At 28.6% G+C, this 22,066-nt stretch overlaps 1 protein-coding gene across 1 annotated transcript in view; it reads left to right on the forward strand.

Moving 5' to 3' along the window:
• LOC100206605 (vesicular glutamate transporter 3) overlaps positions 1 to 16,973 on the forward strand; it is a 38,845-nt gene extending 21,872 nt beyond the window's left edge. Inside the window, exons 7-11 of the mRNA XM_065788263.1 lie at positions 9,935 to 10,068; positions 10,818 to 10,967; positions 11,136 to 11,268; positions 13,597 to 13,835; positions 16,424 to 16,973. Of these exons, the coding sequence (XP_065644335.1) occupies positions 9,935 to 10,068; positions 10,818 to 10,967; positions 11,136 to 11,268; positions 13,597 to 13,835; positions 16,424 to 16,612 (845 nt within the window). The 3' untranslated portion in view covers positions 16,613 to 16,973. The remainder of the gene's footprint in view (positions 1 to 9,934; positions 10,069 to 10,817; positions 10,968 to 11,135; positions 11,269 to 13,596; positions 13,836 to 16,423) is intronic.
• Positions 16,974 to 22,066: the final 5,093 nt, after the last annotated feature.

Below are 22,066 nucleotides of genomic sequence, written 5' to 3' on the forward strand. Positions count from 1 at the left end.
CATTGTTGCTTTATAATTTACTACTGCTTTTTTATGGTTTGAACATGATATAGTTAATTATTCGCTACTGCATTACTAAAATCTAGCAAGTCTAAACACGATGAAGTCATTTATTTGCTACTGTATTTCTAAAATTTAAGAAGCTCATGATATTAAAAATTTTCAATTGGAAAGTACAAAATGCCAAGTTTTGTCAGCTCCGAGTTCTCTAATATATATATATATATATATATATATATATATATATTTTTTTTTTTTAGATTATTCACCTCCCCAAGGCCCGAGGGGGGCCACTACAGTCGAGGAGGCTACTCAATTTTTTTGTGTTTTTATTTTTATTTTTATTTTTAGTTGTTATTCGTGGTACAACCCTCTCTCAACCCTTTAACTCCGAAACACAAACCTTTCCGAGCAAGGCCGCTGCGCGGAGAAACTAAGTTGAGCGCGGTACTTCCAGGGACGTGGTGGGAGTCGAACTCCGAACCTCTCGCTTATGAAGCGAGCGCTCTTACCACTACACCACTACCGCATATATATATATATATATATATATATATTAGGGTGATCCAAAAATGACCAAAAATTTTTTTTTTTCACTTTTTGTTTTTCCTAAGGTCTAAATGTGTTCATTTATGAAAGAAAACATTGTACCAAAAAAATCAGCCAAATCGGTTAACATTTAGAGGTCGTGCTGTGGCGATCTTTATACCCCTCTAAAATTGGAATTTTCAAAAGTTCAGTAAAATATCGACCTTGGTTTTCTGTGCACATTTCGGTTATTTACCGTTCGATTTTAATAAAATAAAAATGAAAATAAAGCTCTTATTACGCATAATAATTTTTGTTAAACAACATTTCCTTTTTAAATGCATATTAAAGCGGCAAAATAAATTGCAAACTAAGCCAAATTTCATTATATTTTATTATATTGGTTTATTATATGGTTTAGTTCAGTTCGAGACTTTATCGAGAGTGTTGTGATTCCTGAAATAAAATTACAATAGTTTATCTATTTTGCTTGACTAATAATATTAATTACAGTATTTTAAGAAAGTGATATAATTGCGAGTTTCAACGAAACTAATTTTGTTTGGAAATATAGGTGACAACAAAATATATTTTCATTCATACACTGTATTAAAGAAAATTTAAAATGGCTGCAGTCGCAAAGTCAACACGCAGTTCTACAGCAAAATGGTTAATTGGTCAACCAATATCAATGCTTTCCCATCTTAAGCTTCCAACGATTTTGGAAGTATTAAAATGTTTTTTCTTCCACCATTAGGTGAAAGGATTGAGTATACATGAAAGTTCGGTAACAGTTATCAAATCAACTTGTAAAATTTGGGAAAAAGCTAAAATTCCTACAATTTGAAAGGATAATGCAGTTACAAGGCTTGAAAAATTTCATAAAGAATATACGGATCTATTAAAGGACAGAAATAAGAAATCAGCTGTTGCTAGAAGCAAAGTAACAGACTTTGAAAAGAGAATTATGAAACTTTTGATATTGCGCCAACTAATGTTTTTGATTTAATAAAAATTGCTGAAGGTCGCGATTTCCTCATAGATCAACGAGATGATAGAAACATGGTCTTGGGTTCCATTGATAAAGATGATGCAGAGAAAGAAGAAAATAAAGTTTGCAGAGAGATAAGTTTGGATAAACGTTTGCAAAAATAAGCGTTAAGGAAACAACGCTCTGAAGAAATAGTTGTTCTTGAGAATTCAACTTCGCCTTCAAGTTCTGCTAGTAGCGATCATGATGATATCGTAGTTTTGAAAGGAAAAGATGATGTTGCAGAAAGCTCCGGTCTGAAAAGGAAGCGTTCTATTAAAAAAAATTATTACCCCTGAAGTTGTGGCAATGCAAACTATAGCAGCTACAATGCAAAGTTTAGGAGCTCCCATTGAAGAGTTCTCTATATCTGTTACTACTTTTCATAGGGCAAGAACTGATTATCCTGAAACTCATTACAATGAAACGAAAGAAAATTTCAAACCGGATGTACCTCTCGTAGTTCATTGGGATGGAAAAATGATGGCAGACATCGATGGAAGTGGAAATGTTGAGCGTTTGTCAGTTTTAGTAACAGGGCGTGGTGTTGAAAAACTTCTGGGAGTGCCAAAACTTCCTGATTCAAAAGGAGAAGCTACTGCAGTTGTAGCCTCCCTCCATGAATGGGGCGCTTCGAATCTTATTAATAATCTCTGTGGCATGTCGTTTGATACCACAGCTAGCAATACAGGATCTGAGAAAGGTGCTTGTAATTTACTTGAAGAAAAATTAGGAAAAGAATTATTGAATTTAGCTTGTCGTCATCACATTACTGAAATTGTTGCAGGATCTGTGTTTAAAATTTATTTTCCAACAACGTCCGGACCAGATGTTGCTATTTTCAAACGATTTAAACAAGCCTGGAAGAATATCAAGGAAGATGATTTTAGCCCAACAGTGCAAGATGAAGAAGCTGAAAGATATCTTTCAAACGTCTCGATTGAAAAAAATCGTCTATAATTAATTTCTTAAAAAAATGTTTGCAAGACTCACAACCACGAGATGATTATAAAGAACTTCTTGAATTATGTCTAATATATTTAGGAGAGCAACCTCCTAGTGGAATAAGATTTAAAGCACCTGAAGCCTTCCATCATTCTCGGTGGGTGGCAAAACTTATTTATTCAATTAAAATATGGTTATTTATATCAGTTTAAAATGGTGCGACATGAATTAAACGCAGTAAGAGATATTAACATGTTTGCTGCGTTAATATATGTTCGACGGTGGTTTACTGCACCACTCAGTGCCTCGGCCCCATTTAATGGTTTAGATTTTCTAAAAAATATTGAGGAATATCGTGAAATGAATGAAAATATAGCGACCGCTGCAACCAAGGCAATGAAGCGGCATCTATGGTATTTAAGTGAAGAACTTATATCTTTGGCCTTTTTTAGTGATGATGTAGAGATTGAAGTTAAAAGAAAAATGATAACTGCCCTTCAGCCTCAATGCGTAGACAATAATAGGCCATCAAAGAAATTAGCAGATATTACAAATGTAATGAGTAAATCCCTTGAGGACTTTGTAACGTGTAAATCACTTTCATTTTTTAATTTCTTAAATATTGACATTTCTTTTCTTGAAGAAGATCCTTCAAACTTGAAAAACAATGAGTCATATGCCGACTCTAAAGAAGTAGTGAAGTCTCTTAAAGTTGTTAATGATTGCGCCGAAAGAGGGGTGAAGTTAGTACAAGACTTTAATGCTGTCTTAACAAAAGATGAAGAGCAGCAAAAGTATGTGCTAAATTTAGTTGCAGAAAACAGGGCTGTCTTACCAGATGCAAAAAAATCAACATTGAGTGCTAAACAAACCAGGCGACAATGAGCAGCTGTTGTTGTTTAATGTTGTTTAATGTTGTTTAATAAAAATTATTATGTATAATAAGAGCTTTATTTTCGTTTTTATTTTATTAAAATCGAACGGTAAATAACCGAAATGTGTACAGAAAACAAAGGTCAATATTTTACTGAACTTTTGAAAATTCCAATTTTAGAGGGGTATAAAGATCGCCCCAGCGCGACCTCTAAATATTAACCGATTTGGCTGATTTTTTTGGTACAATGTTTTCTTTCATAAATGAACACATTTAGACCTTAGGAATTACAAAAAGTAAAAAAAAGTTTTTTTGGATCACCCTTATATATATATATATATATATATATATATATATATATATATATATATATATATATATATATATATATATATATATATATATATATATATATATATATATATATATATATATATATATATATATATATATATATGGCTGTTTCCACGATGGAAGAGATAAATTTTGTGTTTAAAAATATCTTTTTTCAAAAGGTTTTATTTCTTTAATTATAGTTTAAACACCTTAAAATTATTGTTAAAATAAATTTTGAGTAGAAAATGTTTGAACCGAGTAGATAAATTTGATGAATGTTAGTAACTGTTTGTTCTTTTTATTATTCGAAAAAGTGAGTAAAATTTGAGGGCGAGTTATTGCAATATTTTAAACAAAACATATCCATATTTTTGTTTAGAAAGAATCTTTGAGATTACATATATGTCTTGAGTAAAAAAACTTTTACTCTTTAAAAATAATTTAAGTGTTTTTTTGTCACATACACATCTGCAAAAATTACGTTGCGTCACTGAACTAAAAGTTAAAAAAGTTTAATTATCGCAATGAAATTATGCTTTATGGCAAGGTTTTTTTAGAAATTATGTATTTTAATGTAAACTTTTAGTCATTAAAAAAAAAAAAATTGGTCGAAAAGCATTGTATTAACATATAGTTATAGTTTAAAAGCTGTTGCACCACTGAACCCATCGACGGGATAATTAGCGTTTTATAAAATAGCGCAGTAAAGAAGTCAAAATATCATCCAAAAGTTCAGATTTCGTTGTGGGTTTTCAAATTTTTCAAATTCGAATAAATTTTTGCATTTTAGTATTGTGAAGGGTAAATATTTTTTGTAAATATTAGTAAACTTTTGAATTTATGTTAACATTTTCTTATAAAGTTGTAAATTTTTAAGAAATGGAATCAAAATTAGAAGTAAAAAAAAAACGTTATGCAGAATACCAAGCTAATTATGTTTCTCGGAATGCTGATAAAAAGAAAGAAATGTCCAGAGTTAAATCTAAGAGATATCAAGAAAAATTGAAAGCCGATCCTAATAAAAAAGCAGCTTATGCTGCTAAAGCAAAATTAAGAGTTTTAAAAAGTCGCGCTTTAAAAAGAAAACTTTTAAATCAATATCAAAGACCAAGTTCATCTTTTAAAAACGTTCAACAAAGAGGAAAAGCATTGAAGAAAGTTTTAAAAGCACTACCAACTTCAAAGGAGAAACAATCTGAAATTCTTTCTATTCTTTCAAATAGCTCTGCTTGTAAAGATAATTCGGGTCTACCTCCAGCATGTTCAAAGCTGTATGGTCTTTCTGAAAGCGATGTTTTAGCAGTTAAAAACTTTTATAATGAAGATGAAGTTTCCTAAATATCACCAAACAAAAAAGATGTCACTTGAATTCAATTATCTGATGGAAAAGCAAACAATATTCACGTCATTTATATTATACGCTAAAAGAAGCTTTCGAGTTATTCAAGGAAAAGCATCTGCACATAAAAATTGGACTCAGCAAATTTTGCGACCTTCGTCCACGCAATGTAAAATCAGTTACAAAATTTCCGCATAATGTTTGTGTTTGTAGTTTGCATGAAAATATGCGATTTGCCTTAAATGCATTAACAAAATCAATTCAAGCGCCTTCAATCAAAGTTGGATCTGAAATGATAAATAACTTTGTTTGTGAACCGTACACATACGATTGCGCCTATGACAAATGCGTTGCATGCAAAGGTATGAAACAGTTCGATAAACACTTGCAAACTGTTAATACATTTGGTATCGAAGTATCCTGGGACGAGTGGAGAAAGCCTGAAACTAAAACATATGCAAACATTGAAAAAATTTCAAAAAAGTCTACTGTAACAGAACTCATCCAACACATATCAGCGATGCGTGATAAGTTCGTTAAACACGCATTTGAAAAGAAAAACCAATTAACAATTTTTAATAAACTGAAGGAGGTTTTGATGAGTGTTAATTCTGAAATTGCGGTAATCCAAGTTGACTGGGCTGAAAACGCAAGGTGTTTTTATCAAAATGAGCCACAAGCGGCTCATTTTGGTCAAAATCAAGTTTCTATCATGACACTAGCAGTCTGGAACATTGAGTTAAAAACATTTGCCATAGTTTCAGATTCAACTGATCATACTAAGTCTTCCGTTATACCGTACATTGACAAAATCCTTCACTTTATTCCTGATCAAGTCAAAGAAGTACACATGTTCGGTGATAATGCCACTTCTCAGTTCAAAAACAAAAGCATTATGGCTGCAATGGTTGTGTTTGAAAAACATTTTCATAAATTCTTCTGGCATTTCTTTGCAGCGATGCACGGGAAAGGAGTGGTTGACGGAATAGGAGCTACTGTTAAGCGAATCGCAGCCCTGAGAGTTAAAACTAGTCAATACGAAATCAGGTCAGCAGCAGATTTTGCGTTAGCATTACAAGATTTGCAAATATCTGTAATTCACATGTCAGAAAACGATACAAGACAACAAAAAAATGAACTTGGATTCAGTTCAATTTTAAGTTATTCAAGAAAAATCAAAGGTATATCAAAATCACATTATTTTTATGTTCAGAATGATAACGTTGTTCCGATGCTATTTTCACCTGAGTATAATTAAAATTTATTACAAAATAACAAAACTTTTTAAAATGATTTTAATTTCGTGTTTTTGTTTCGTCACTGAACGTTGCGTCACTGAACTGATAGTTTTTTTTCTGTAAAATAAAACGATATGAAAACTTTATTGTTTGTGGCTTTTTTTTTGACTACCTTATTACCAAATGAATAAATTACAACAAAAAAATCAAGAATTAAAATTTCAGAAAAAAAGCAAGAATTAAAATTTCAGCGAAAACTCAATTTAAAAGTATGCTGATAAAAAAACACTTTTTTCCGCGTTGCGTCACTGAACTCATGTTTTAATTTTTGCTATGTAGCAGTGTTATGTTAATGCAATTGTGTTTAGTTTATATTATAAAATTTTAATTCAAGATTGATTTAGAGTAATAAAAAATTATTTTTGAGTTATAGAAAAATTTCTATTAAAAAAAATCTCTCCGCATGATGCGTCACTGAACTATGGAATTGGCCATATATATATTATATATATATATACATAGATATAGATATATATAAATATATATATATATATATATATATATATATATATATATTATATATACATATATAAATATTATATATACATAGATATATATATATATATATAAATATGTATATATAAATATATATATATAAATATATATATATATATATATATATATATATATATATGATATATATATATATATATATATATATATATATATATATATATATATATATATATATATATATATATATATATGTTTCCAAAACTTCTTAGCACAAAATGTGAAAATACTTTTAAAAGTAAGACAATTTTTTAAATTTATGGAAAAGTTAGAAAGTTTTTAAATTTATTTAAAAACTTTCTATAATTTTAATTCAAGACATGTTTTGACTAAATATAGTTATGGTCAGTTAAAATATATATTTTTTAAAACAGTATAAAGTATAGTATTTAATTGTAAAAATAAAAATACCATAAAATTGATAACATACTTCATATATATACAAAAAGAATTATTTAATTTTGTTATTTAAAAATAATTTAAAAAATCATTTAAACAAATGTCAAATATAAGAAAAGAACCGGTAAGTTATTTTAAACGGTAAGAGCCAATTTTAATATGGTTTACTTGTTTATTCATATTGGGTTTTTTCCATCTTATATGAATACTTTCTTTAATTTGTATGTATATACATATATATGTATATATATACATATATATGTATATACATACAAATTAAAGGTTTGATTTCAGAGGGTTCTAACCCTCTGAAATCAAATTGCAAAAGTCGAAGAAAGAAAAGTACTCCTATGTGAAATTATACTCTCCTGTTCACAAGCTTATTGTATGTTTTGTTTTGCATCAGCTAATTCAGTTGTGTTTAAAATGCCATCAAAACAAGATGTACTACATGAGTGCATTGTAAAGTTCTATCAAATGCACGAAAGTCTTGGAAAAAAGTTTACTGTGAATCATTTTGAAACATAAAATAAAATAACATTCAGATGGCAATTACTTGATTAGGCCGGATAAAGCGTTATCGCATTTTGCCAAAAAAAACACAGTCTTCTCGGAAAGCCAAAATATCCCGAAATCCCGTGTGTAACAAAAAACTGTAATCTGATAAACTTGCCTCAGTGTTGTCCAATTGAAGATTTCTTTAGACATTTGAGTTCATTAGTATACAAAAACAACTGGAGAGCTAAGAATTGCAAATAATTGATTACTCAAATAAAAAGATGCATTCGTCAAATCGATATAAATGCTGTACAATGCTCCTGTTCCAACATCATGACAAAACTGCTGTTCGACCATATTCAAATGTTCGTTAATTTTTTCTTAAAGATAAGCGATGTACCTTCAATTAAAATAAATATGAATTTCGTTTTCTAAACATTTGTTTTTATTATAGCCCGATATGAAAATTCTCATTTTTTAGTTATCACCTGTTATATATATAAAGTGCATTCAATAAGTTTATGTATAAATTAAACTCATATATCTCTGCTAAACATAATTATAAATATATAAAATAAAAAGATTAATAGTATGGTATTACATATGTATCAATATATAATATGTCATCATTTATTAATCAATTAAAATAATTATAATAACTTCAATATGAGCTCCATTTTGTTCTCTAATCATAATCATCTTTTTTTGAAGTTCAGAAAAAATGTTATGGCAAATATCACAAAAAATTGAATTGATTACATTTATTATTTCTTGCTTCAAATTGTCAATATTGGTTATTTTTTATTGAAATTCTTGTTAATGCAAATAGCTAATAACATTTATGTGAAAATAAAAACATTTTTTCAAAATTTAATTTATTTATGTAATTAAAATGTTTTAATTATGTAATTAAAAAAAGAAAAGGATTTTTCTGTTGTTTAAAAGTTTTACTTCTAGTTTCATTAATGGGGGTGTCAATTTATATAGGTTTTGTGCAATATTTTAATTTTTTATGCAAGTTTATTTTATTTATTTTTCTTAATTTAAATTCGGAATAGAAAAAGAACTTAGTTCTCCTGTAAGAAAATTAGTCTTAAAATCAGTTGAATCAAAAATGTCTCATCGCCAAATTGCAAATCAATTTAACGTTTCAAGGCTCTAGTAAGACAACTTGTTTAACGATATAAAGCTCAAGGAACAACCAAATACAAGAAGCAAACAGGTTGACCCAAAATTATTAATGAAAAAATTTAAAATGCTGCCTTAAATGCTGAAGTTTTGATAAATTAAATGCTCTGTGTTGACCACTAAATGTTGTCTTCATAAGACTTTCTTGTTTGGCAGAAGACTAGTAAAGAAACCACTTGTTTCTGTAAATAACCTTAAAGCTTGAGTTAAGTTTGCACAAAAACACTTTGATTAGACACTAAGGGCAAAAGTTCTTTGGAGTGATGAATCTAAGATCATGTTATTTGGACTGGATCGAATTAAGTATTTTCATTAGATGTTACAGTCAAGCTATTAGACTCAATTCTCAATTCTAAAGGTTATTAATTTTTTTTTTTACAGGAGAACTAATTTCTTTTCCTTTTCCCATTTTGAATAAATAAAGGTTAATAAAATTAAATTAAAATTGCAAAGATATTTAACAGATATATATATATAACAAAATAAATAATTAATAAAACTTAAATAATTAATAAGACAAAAAAATTGTTCACTTTTTGTTGAAATTGCAGCTGTTACACCACATGGTGGAAAAACTGTATTTTAAATTTGTTACACCATCTATGATTACCATGTCCATAAGAAATTATTTATGTTAACTTAAATTTTTGCATGCTATTTGCATCTTGCATTGTTAGTATTTCAAATTTATGCTGAGTTTTAAATTAATATGCTTTCAGCAAACAAACAAATGCATTCATAACATAATCACCTATACACAATGTTCTAATTGAATGAATAAGAATTGCCTAATTTATGGTGAGCACTTATGGGAGTGTAAACACCTGATAAAATGCCAACAATTTTTGTAAGGTTTATTAAGGTATACTCTTAATGCAAGGTGAGTTATGAGAATGCTAGGCTTAGTAAAACTAAGGAGAGCATTTTTTATTTTTAACAAAAAGAAGTTATTTTTATTAACTAAAATTAAACTAATTAATTTATAGGATTGCTGGGAGTTGTATGGAGTTTTTTTTGGTTTACATTAATCACAGATTCACCTGAAGATCACCCAAAGATTACTGAAAATGAGTTAGAATATATATTAAGCAGCTTAAAGGCAGATAAAACTTCCAAAAAAGTAATGATCAGTTTGATAGTTTTTATTGTTTCTTATCATTGCTTATTTTTAAATTTGATTTATGAGTGATTTATTTAGTGTCATCATTTATTAGGTGTTAAATATTTCTCTTTTTTTTAGATAATGATAATCGAGTTTTTTTTCATTTTTATCATCTCAACATTTTCTGGCATCTTTGTTTCCTTTAATTCCTTTGCTAAGATCACTTTTTGCCTGTCTTGTTTATCCAAAATTTTAAAATACAGTAAAATAAGTTTTTTGAGAATCATATTGTTTTCCTACTTTTACTACCAAAGTGCTCAAAGTGAGGTGGGTTTTTATAAAATATAGACCATTCCACCATCTTTTTATAAATCTCTATATATAACAATGGTTAGGCGGGATGATATTTTTAGTTTACTGGATACCATTCCGTTACTTTTTTTTCTCCACTTCGAGCATTGATTAGAAAAGACTGCAGTTAAGTTTGGTACTACAAAAGACTAAGGTTTAGTTTTCGTACTACAAAAGACTTGAGTTAAGTATTTTTACTACAAAAGACTGCAGTTAAGTTTTACAAAAGACTGGGGTTCAGTTTTTTTACTTCAAAATAGTATGACTAAGTTTTTCTGAAACTAATATAATTTAAATTTCATAAAAATAATTTTTTATTTTAAGAATGTTTGATTTTATTCAAATATAGTTTATTTATATTAGTTAGCTGTTATCTGTTATCTTATTCTCTTCAGATTTATAATTTTTTTTTAAAGCTGGTCAAGACTCCATGGAAAAAGATTTTTACTTCATTACCTGTTTGGGCTATAATAGTAGCACACTTCACAGAAAACTGGGGGTGGTATACCCTCTTAACTCAGCTACCCACTTATTTAAAAAAAATTATGAAGTTTTCACTTCAGGAAGTATGTTTAAATTTTTTTCAAGCAAATTTTTTAAGTAACTATTTATTATTACATTTACTTCTTTTAGTTTTATTTTTTCTATAACTAATACTAGTTTATATCTTAAGATATAGTTTATACTAAGATATTTTTTGATAATGGCTTGTATATAATCCGCACTTTATATAGGCTGGCGTTATTTCAGCATTGCCATATTTAGCAATGGTTATTGTTGTGCAATGTGGTGGGCGGTTTGGTGATTTTCTGCGAAGGCGTAATATTTTGGGAACAACTGCAGTTAGAAGAATATTCAACAGTATAGGTATTTAAAAAATTTTAATATATTAATATAAATGGGCAATATAAGTTATTGTTTTATAATATGAATAAAAGTTTATTGTATTGATAAAAGAAATGTAAAATTATAAAAGATAGTTAATCAATATTTAATTGTATATTGTGGGAATTAAAGAATCATTACTTTTGTTGCTGGATATGTAAGATATGTTTCTGAGAGATTAAATCAGAAGATCATATTTTTCTTGATAAGCTTAATAAACCATTTCAACAATGTTTCAAGAATTGCAAAAATATTTTCATTGCTAATGATTTAGAAGTAAATTGTGTTTTATTTATTTTACTTTTATTTTTGTTTGATAAATATAGCTGAAAAAATTTTAAAAAACAGAAGTTTTTGAACTGCCTAAATCTCTCATCAGCAGTTCTACTTGTACCTCAAAATGACTTTTTTGTCCCTGTATTCAAGGATTTACCTGATATCACTGTTGAATCATCAGAACAAGAGATATTTTAGCGATGGAGTGATTGACAATGAAAGGTGGTAAAGGTTACAGGTGTGTGCTTTTTAACCAATCAGCTCTATTAAACCAAGAACATCTAAGTGATTTTATCAGAGACTAAAGAATCAGTTCAAGTCTTGTCATCTCATCTTAAAAATAGAAAACTTCTACAGCAAGATTCAATAATTACGTTTTATAAAATATGTTATAAAGAGTTTGTGTGATTTTTTAATGAGCAAGTGAACTTTGTTTATTCAAGGTAATTGATGTGTCCTTATACTAGATATTGAATAATATTTCCCTGTAGGCTATTTATTGATGGGTCTAATTTGAACTTAAAATATGTTCTGCTACACAACACTAATGTTTATGCTGCGGTACCCAAAAGACATTCCACAATGCTTAAAAAGAAGTACAACGCTATCAAAAATGTGTTACAGCATATTAATTGCAATGATCTTTTTTGAGTTTTTGCCTTTGTTTTCATTAAAAGACTTTCCTCAAATGTTGTCGCAAAGTTTCTCTTCCCAGCCAACAATGAAGAAGGAAGAAATTTGTCTTGTATTACACTGAAATAGAAATTTTCAAACAGCACTTTTAGAAGAAAGTTTCAAACAGCACTTGTTATCTTTATATTTTAGGATCTATGTTAAATATTGGTTTATATGCATGTGACTATAATAACAATTCTGAGAGAATTTTTTTGTTGTAATTTTTCACAAATTTTTCCACAAATCTCTTCCTACCCTAGCCTTATTTATAAATCATAATATATGGACAGTTCCTTATATGTGTGAATTTAAAGATGAGGTAAACATCCTGCTCAGAAAACAATCTGGTTTTACCAAATAGTCATAATTTCTTTACTTGGGTAACAGAAATAGTGCAAATCATTGGATTAAAAAAGATTGGCTGGTGCAAACTGAAATGAATATAGTAGTACATATTCATATAGTAATATATTAATATATATTAATATATATATATATATATATATATATATATATATATATATATATATATATATATATATATATATATATATATATATATATATATATATTAATATATAATATATAAATATAGTAATAGTGGCTCAATTTGTGTTACTTCTTTATATTTTCTCCTCTTTAAATTAAAGCTGGTGAAACAGTTTGTTTCACCAGCTTTAATTTAAAGAGGATTTAATTTAAACAGTTTGTTTCACCAGCTTTAATTTAAAGAGGAGAAAATATAAAGAAGTAACACAAATTCAAAAAAGAGTAATTGTTTTCTGTACCATTGCAAATCGTTTTCAGGTTTAAGAATTTTTGATAAGTTCAGTTAATTAAAGATGCCAATATTTATCTATCAATGAACAATAGTTATGTTAGCTGCATTGCCTTTATTTGTAGAAGTGGAAAAAGACTTTCTTGGTAAATAAAAAGTTATTACAAAAATGAACTTGTTAAAAACATGTTTGAAATTTTAGAATTTTAAACCAAACATAAATAATAAAAATATTCATCCTTCACAGTTATTTAGATTATTTTCTCAAAAAATTAGGTGATGTCAGTAATGAACTAAGCAAAAGATTTTATTGGGGCATTAAAAGACTTTTAGTATACTTTTTTTTTAACCTTTACTAAATACCTGTTTATTTTGATGCATTAAAAAAGTAAATGTAGACATCTTTTTTACACTTTGTTGGTAGATATGTTTTGATTACAATGTTTTTATAACCAAAAACAGTTATATAGAATAAAAATGAGAGATAATGGTAAAAAATGGATGTCCTTTTCAGGATGATCATCCTGAAGTTGCCAAAAAGCATGTCTGTTATCATGCCTGTGTAAATATTTTTGTTTTAGGTTTCTTTTCTCAGGCCATTTTTCTTATCATAGTTGGTTACACAACAAACAAGCAGTTAGCAATAATTGGCTTAACATTAGCAGTCGGTTTAGGAGGTCTTACCTGGACTGGTTTTCCTGTTAACCACTTAGATATTGCTCCACGTTATGCCAGCATTTTATTTGGTATCAGTAACTGCATTGCCACTTTTCCAGGAATGTTTACACCAATTTTAGTTGGATATATTACTACTAATGAAGTTAGTATTAGTTTATTTATATTTACATTATTTGATTTAATGTTTAGATGTTGTAAAATAAATTTGTTGTTTTAGTTCAATTACATTATTTAAATACATATTGACATCTGTCTTGCTTGATGATCTAGTTAGAATTTAACACTTATCTGGCTCTATTTTACAGTTGTATTTTATTTTATTTCGCTCTGCACTGTATGGAATGAAAAATTAAATTTTAAAGCAATATTTGCATATGACGATAAACAAAATTATTTAAACAAAAGTCTTGAGTTTCACTATGCTACATTATAAAATTTTATTTAATGAAAGCCAAATTTTTTTATACTATTTATAGGTAATGTCTTACAGTTGCAATGATAATGTAAGTTAAAATTCACAATGAAAATTGTCCATTCTAAAAGTTTTGCGGAGCTATATTTTGAAACTGGTTTTATCATTATATTTCTAACATTTCAATTCTTACTATTTTTATAAAAAAGCCTTTTCCAATTTAGTTGTAAAAATTTTTTTACCTTTAATTTAAGTTTTTATTTTTAACATCCATGATCCCTCGCTTGTGTAGTATGGTCTACATACTTGTATAGTATGATTGGGTTTCTATAAGGGGTCATCCATGAATTACATCACGCAATTTTTGACATTTTTTGATCTCCTTCCTCCTCATAATGCATTGTAACATTTTATTGACCTCCTCCCCCACCTCCTTCCCCCACCCCAGTACCTAATATTATGAAACAATTTTTTAACAAAATTAAAAAAAAAAAGTTGCATCACAAAATCGGAGACCCCCCCTCCCCCTCGTAACAAATCATCACAAAATCGCCAACTTAAAGCTTAGAAAATATCATCTTCGGGTTGATTCGAAACCTTCCATAAGCATTTCCAAAAAATTTGAGTTCAACAAAGTTGTACAACATTTGCTGGATTCCTGTCTTTCAAGATAAAATTGACGCCTTCTTGTTGATACAATTCGATTATTTCTTGAGTAATAGCAAGATGCAAGATCAGGCTAGAAGACAGGCCAATTGTCATGGTTTTTTAAACATTTACGTAAACTTCAGAGTTCATGTTTCTGTTCATGAAAAATGGCTGAGTTTTAAAACTACATGAATAGATGTGTTGCCGAACCATAACTTTCTTGCCAAATTTTTTGGTTTTTTTTTTTTTAAAGCAAAATGTCAGGCATTGTTCCCTTTGTATAAAATTGCTGGCCTAGAAACATTGAATGGTTGAGTATGAAATAGGTATTATTATCCATTATAATTCACTTTTGATTTCATTGAAGCTTTTTTCATAGCAATTTTCAACCTTGTTTTTTTTCTGATCTGCAATCAAAAAGTATTTTTATTCTGATTCGAGAACTTCACTCCACAATTTGATAATACAACTGGCAGTTTTCTTTTGAATTTTATACTTTTTTGCTGGTGAATTAATTGAAATTTATTAAAATTTATTTACGATTTTTAATCTACTGGTCCAAAATGAAACTTCTCACTTTTATTGCAAATACCTTTTTTTTTTAAAAAACTACCGTTGTATTATTTGAAAGGGAGTTGAATTTGCTTAATAACAAAAAAAATTTCAAATTGATTGATTCAAAATATTTCAAAAATTTCGTTGATGAAAATCATTTTAGACAGCTTTGACACTTACCCAGAATTAAATTAAGGGGTTTTAGATCAGCGTTACACACAATTACTTAGAATTAAATTTAAAAGGCTTACCAGAGTTTTCCTTCTATTAATTCTGTCATTGCGATGTTTAAGACATTTAAAGAAATATTGTGTGTTGACACTTGCATATAAAACTTTTCAATTGATGGATGTTTTCTTTAATTTCACAATTAATCAGATGTCTTTATAAAATTTTTAAAGATAATCAAAAAATTAGTGAATGTTTGACTGTCATGACTAGTCATTCAAATAAACACTAGCTGGCTGGTAGCTAGTTCAGTGTAGTCAAGGCAGGTTTCAGAAATAGATTCCTTGCCCTTAAAAACCTATAATTTGATGTATAACCTTGTTAATTTAGATACAGCTGTAACTTTCTTGCTTTAAGTGATCAAATCCAGATGGTCTGAGTAGATAAACCAGTCTAAGTAAACTAACTTTCTGACTGAGATGACCTTTATAATAATATTTAACATTAAAAAAGTTCCATTACACTCCCCATTAAATGGGTCAAATCTAGCTACTAAAAATGGTCATCTGGTGGGTTTGGGTGCTCAAATTTTAAATTTTATGGTTGTAATAGATTCGATACCCCCGAAAAAATACTTCCCAGATGTTTGTTTTGTCACTAAATGTTTTTTGTTTGTTTGTTTTTGTAATTTTAAACGTATTACGCTTCGCATTGCTCAGCCCTAAACCAAATGTTTTTTTTATTTGTTGAGTCCAGTTTTAGCAGGTAAAATTATTATTAACTGTTAGAACTAATGAAAACAAAAAGTATAAGCTATATTAATCCAGTAATAACATCCAGTAATAACTTTGAAGTGATGTTAGTGATTATCATGCGAGCAATTGTTTACACGATGAACAAGACGCTGGTGTCTTTTTAATTTTGTGCTTAAAAATTTCAATTTGTAGACTCAAGAAGAGTGGCGTGTCGTATTTTTCATATCGACTGGAGTTTATGCTGTAGGAATGGTCTTCTACGCCATATTTGTATCTGGCGAAAAACAAGCTTGGAATGATGAAAACGTTTCATATGAAGATGGCGACGCTGAACTTAAAACTTTGCTTTCACCTTCTGAAGAAGACAGTCAATTGAGATAATTGCTTATTCCTTTCTTTGTTTTGCGAATCTTCTTTCAACTGTCTTTACTGAATATTTTGTATTAATAATCTATTTTTTGATTTTTGTTTACTCTTAAAATTATATTTTTATGGTCACATACTCGTGAAATAATATTTCTATGAATTCAATATCTTTATATTTAACTAAAAACCATTGAAATTTAATCTTATAACCCGGGTTTTTTGTTGTTTTTTTCTATTAGTCAAATGGTTATTTTTTTAAATTTCGTTTAGTGTAAATATGTCGAAACAATTATTTTTCGAAAGAATTAAGTTATTAACTATTTAAATTGTAAATTTATTTGTCTTAATGGAGTAAACTTAGCCAAACTGTCCACAATAGTTTTCCTTACGATTTAATGAAGTAAAATTCCACTCGATTTAAAATAAATTAAAATGAAATTGAATTTGATGTTATATAAACAATTTTCATAAATAAAATTCTAATTGTTTACTAAAAATGAGCTAAAGTTAGGTTCGTTAAAGTTAGGTTTGAAGTTCTAAACTTTTATGTAGTAAATTAAATTTCAATTTAATACGAACATTTTTTTATGGGTTGAAATAAATTATAAAAGTATAATTTTTTCTTAAAAATTATAAAGTTTTTTTCTTAAAAACCACCTAACCATATTAGTTAAATAATTTCTAAATTCTTTCAAAAAAGCAACTTTTTTTTTCAACTTTAAAAAACTTTTAACTAAACGCTGTTTAACAGACATTCATCTGCTAAATGCGCTCAATTGTTTAGTAAGCAGTTATTCTCGTTTTACTTTATTATGGTTATTACTGTGTAATAAATTATGAAATAAATTACATCTTAAAAAAAATATAAAAGTATAGATAACTCAAGGTAGACAATATTTCGTCTGACTATTTTGTGCGAAGATACGTTAAACATTTTATTTGACGAGATTACTTGGGCGCTTTTTAATAAGAAAAATTGAAAACATCTTTTAAAATACCTTCTTTTTTTTTTTTAGCATCGGATCCGTGGTTACTGAAAACTTGTCTTGAGTCTTTTTTTTTATATAAAGGCTAAGCGATAAGATAATAAAACTCCTTAAAAATATTTTGTTCTTATTCTAAGATCATATAAACATATCAGAGCACACATTTTGACAATATTAAAATTGACGCAACCTTGCTCATCAAATCTGGCCAATGAACCAATTTGTTTTAATGAAAACTACTTTTTTGATAATTTCTCCTGTTACAACCCTAAATTTGATCTATCTAATAAAAGAACGCTGGGTTTTAAAAAAATATAAAACATTTTTAGGTTTCCCAACCAACCCTTAAAATTTAACGACTCCCTAATACTATCCGAAAAAAATCCAGTGTTATTATGTTATACAAAACAAACCTAAGAGTGTAACAGTAAAAAATTAAAAAAAAAGTACTTTTTATCCCACCCTAGCATCCTTTATTTTAAACAATTCAATTTTTTAAAGTCCAAGTTTTACTCCTTTCTCCTTCATTTTTTGACTTTTTTTTCACGCCTTCATTGCCATTGTGGCTTATCTGGCTAGAGTCGATATCAGACCTACAGTTGAGAATTTATAGTGTAAAATCTATAATCTAATCAGATTTATAACACTGGGCAACAAAAAAAAAACTTTTTTTAGATTCAATTAACAGCATAAGGTTTTTCTAAATCAGATTTTTGAGTTCATGGAATCCATTTTGATCCTCCACGTTCAGATTCTTCTGAAATTAAATTTTTTTTTTTTATCTTAAATCAGTTTTAAGATATAGTTTTCTCACACTTTCAATTTCAAACATTTCTTTTTTAAATTGCGTAAATGTAAGTTTATATTTATATTCAATTTCAGTAAAAATTAAGGGAGAATTTAGATCCTATCTGTATTTTATTGTAGGATATCTTTAATATGCAAAAGATCTTGTAAAAATAGTTCAAACAGTTTCTGTTACACTTGTGATCATTATGTCACTAAAAGACAGAAAAGAAAAATGAATTCAAAATTTTTTACTGCTTACAACTTCTATTTTGGATTCAATGTGGGAAATCATGGCTAAAAATGGGCGCCTCAGTATAGTTGTACCAACTGCTACATGTGGTTAACTAAATGGTTAGATGGAAAAAGACCAACTGGTATGCCATTTGCCATTCCTATGATATGGAAGGAGCTTCGAGATCATACCACCGACTGCTATTTTTGTTCAACAAAAATCTAGGAACATTTTATAAAGACAAAGGACAAAATAACGTATCCAATTTGTGATTCAGCAAAGTTGCCAGTACCTCACAGTGACAGTCTGCCTATTCCAACTTCATCAAGTGTATTCAACCTCGTGCCCTCTCCAGATACATCCGATAAATCAAACAAAGAAATTGACGATAATGACTTTATGCCTGAAACGGAATCAGCTCCATATTTTATTAACCAACAGGAGCTGAGCGATCTAATCAGAGACTTACATCTATCAAAATCGAAAGCTGAGGTTCTGGGTTCTCGACTACAAGAGTGGCACTTGTTAACACCTGAAAGGTACTAAAAACATTTCATCAAACAAAATATTATCACCTTTTGTACAAATGTTGAAGGATTGCTAACTGAACTTGGATGTGCCTATTCCACTAATTAATAGCGTCTCTTTATCGACTCCTCAAAATAGTCTCTAAAGGCAGTATTAATTCATATTGGAAACAAATATCCTTCCATCCCAATAGCTCATGCAGTGGGACCGCAGGAAACTTACGAGACAATGAAAACTGTACTTGACTGTGTTAGCTATGGTAACCAGAAGTGAATTATTTGTAGTGACCTTAAAGTAGTTACCCTGTTGCTTGGACTGCAATTGGATTTCACTAAGTATATGTGTTTCCTCTGCCTCTGGGATACCCGAGACACTAAAAATCATTATGTGAAGAAGATATGGCGCAAACGCACAGAATTTAGCCCAGGATACCACAACGTCAAACATATTCCACTTGTTGAACCGCTGACAATTGTGCTTCCTCCTTTGCATATCAAATTGGGTTTGGTGAAATGTTTCTTAAAAGCAATGAATAAAAACGGTGCTGGCTTTGAATATTTTTGATAAATACATTCAGTATATAAATATTTTGGTCATTGTCTGCAGTTTGATGTTTATACTAATTATAAGAAAAATTTTGTCGAACCACAAAAATATTTATCTTCTGATGTCATTTTTGATCAATATACGACGGTACCAATATTTCCTTGACAATATTCACAACAAGTCTTGCTTCATTTTTATGCTATGAAAATAATTTACAGCTGAATATATTATAGAGAAGCAAGTTTATAATGGCGCCGATGTTCTCATAATTGAAACTGTCATAAAACACTTTTTTTTTTACCTTTTACCTTTTTTTTACCTTTTTCCTTTTTTTACAACTTTTTTTTGGAGGTGTGGATCGGTGGGAGCTTTTAATATTTTATTTGTAATAATGTCCCCAAGGTCTATACCAACTTTCAGCTCTGCGCGAATTATTGTAAATTGAAATGTTTATTTTGACCAGATAACATCATGTACATCATGCTCTTGCTGTGAGAAGAAGGCTATAAATAAAAAAACATAGATTTGAAAAAAGTTCTTGTTTGTAAATTTAAAAAGTTCTTTGTTGCTACACGACTGCACTGATTATGAAATAAGTTCTATACTAGTTAAAAGGTTTTAAACAAAACTTATGAAAAACATAAATTTTGATTCTGATATAAATCTGCGTTCAGTAGTTGCATTTTGTGAAATTAAAAAAGGACACCGCAAAATTCAGCAAACTATCGATACAACCTCTAAAGCCCTTGAGTCTAACGCCATCAGTTTTTCGAACGCCTTAAAGATTTTAAAAATATGTTTCTGTCTCAAAGCCTTGGAAAGTTATTATTATGAATTTGAAAATTTAAGACAGTAAGCAAACAATGGAGCAGAAAAATGGTCCATTTACTAATGCATTTCAGAGAAATGCAAAACTTCATTTTGACGAATTTTGCATAGATGAGCGTGTTCAAATCCAAAAAAATATTTAAAAAGAATATGTTATATTGAGTATTAGACATCATGATAATTCAACTGAAATTGTGTTTCCTTTTAAAAAAAAGTAATTGTTTCCGATGCTAGTGTTTTGCAACTTGCTACTTTGCAAAATTTGAATGAACTGAAATTTGAAATTTGAAAATTTGAATGATCTTTTTTAAAAAGCTCTTAACTTTTATTTATTGAAGACATGTCTGAATATTTTGAAATTTCTTTTCTTATGCTCCAGCTTCTGAGACAAAACAGAAAAGGCTTCGTGTGTTATAGAACATAGCTTACTTATTAATAACAAAAAATTATTCTAAATTGTGCAGCTCTCCTAAAGTATGAACTTCATTAATGTTGTTTGTTACGACTCCTGTGACTGCAGCTTGTGCTGAAAGATCATTTTCTATACTAAAATTAATAAAAAAAATTTTTTTTTAAGAAAACCAATGGAACAAGACAGATTACGTAACTAATCTGTCTATCAAAAATACTTTGGTCCGATCTTTAAACTTTGATGAAGTTATTGATACTTTTGCGAAACAGAAAGCTTGTAGATATGAATTTTATTATCATCTTGAAAAGATTAAATTGTTATTTCATTAAATGTATATAAAACACCTATGCTTTTAAAAATTAATTTATTTAACAAAAATGTACACAGTATAAGTAATATTCTTACGTAACTTCTTAAGTGATTTTTTAAATTCAATTTGGATAAGTCAGTATTATTTCGCCTATCATTTAATCTCGCATATCACCTTTGATCGCTTATATGTCAGTGAACACAAACGTTACGGCTGCTTTAGTATGTTTTTTGTGTAATTTCAATTAGTTATTATAATTTTGAGTATTTTAGATTATAATTTTATTATGTTTTCCATAGTTTATTCTATAAATATTACAAAGTTTACATTCGTTTGAAATTGTAGATTATGTTGTATATCATCCAACCAAAATAACTCAATCTCACCCGCTGAATAAACATATCCTTGTCCAATACACCCATCCTTGCCCGGATGAGCGAGAATATATGTGGCGTGTTATACTAAGTCATATTGCAGAGATTTACCAGAAATTTACCTGGAAAAATCAAAAACAAAACTGTTTTTACCCGGCAATGTCTGGGTCGCGAACATTACCTCCACAAATTACCCCGCCTAGGATTAGGGTTAGGTTACAAATACATGTTTTTCACCAAACGTTATTATTTGTAGTTCAAGAAAATTTTGAACATTTTATTAAATTGATATGACGTTCTATACTATAGTTTAACTTATCTAGGTCCTGTTACAAAATAACAACTCATCTTTATGGTGGTGTAACACCTTTCAACTTACAATATTAGCGCTGATGACATTTGTTAAGTAACAAAAAAACAGCTACCAAATGAAATTTTTTTAACTTTTATCCATAATTCTAATC

Source organism: Hydra vulgaris, chromosome 01, assembly GCF_038396675.1.
Source record: "Hydra vulgaris chromosome 01, alternate assembly HydraT2T_AEP".
Classification (NCBI taxonomy): Eukaryota; Metazoa; Cnidaria; class Hydrozoa; order Anthoathecata; family Hydridae; genus Hydra; species Hydra vulgaris.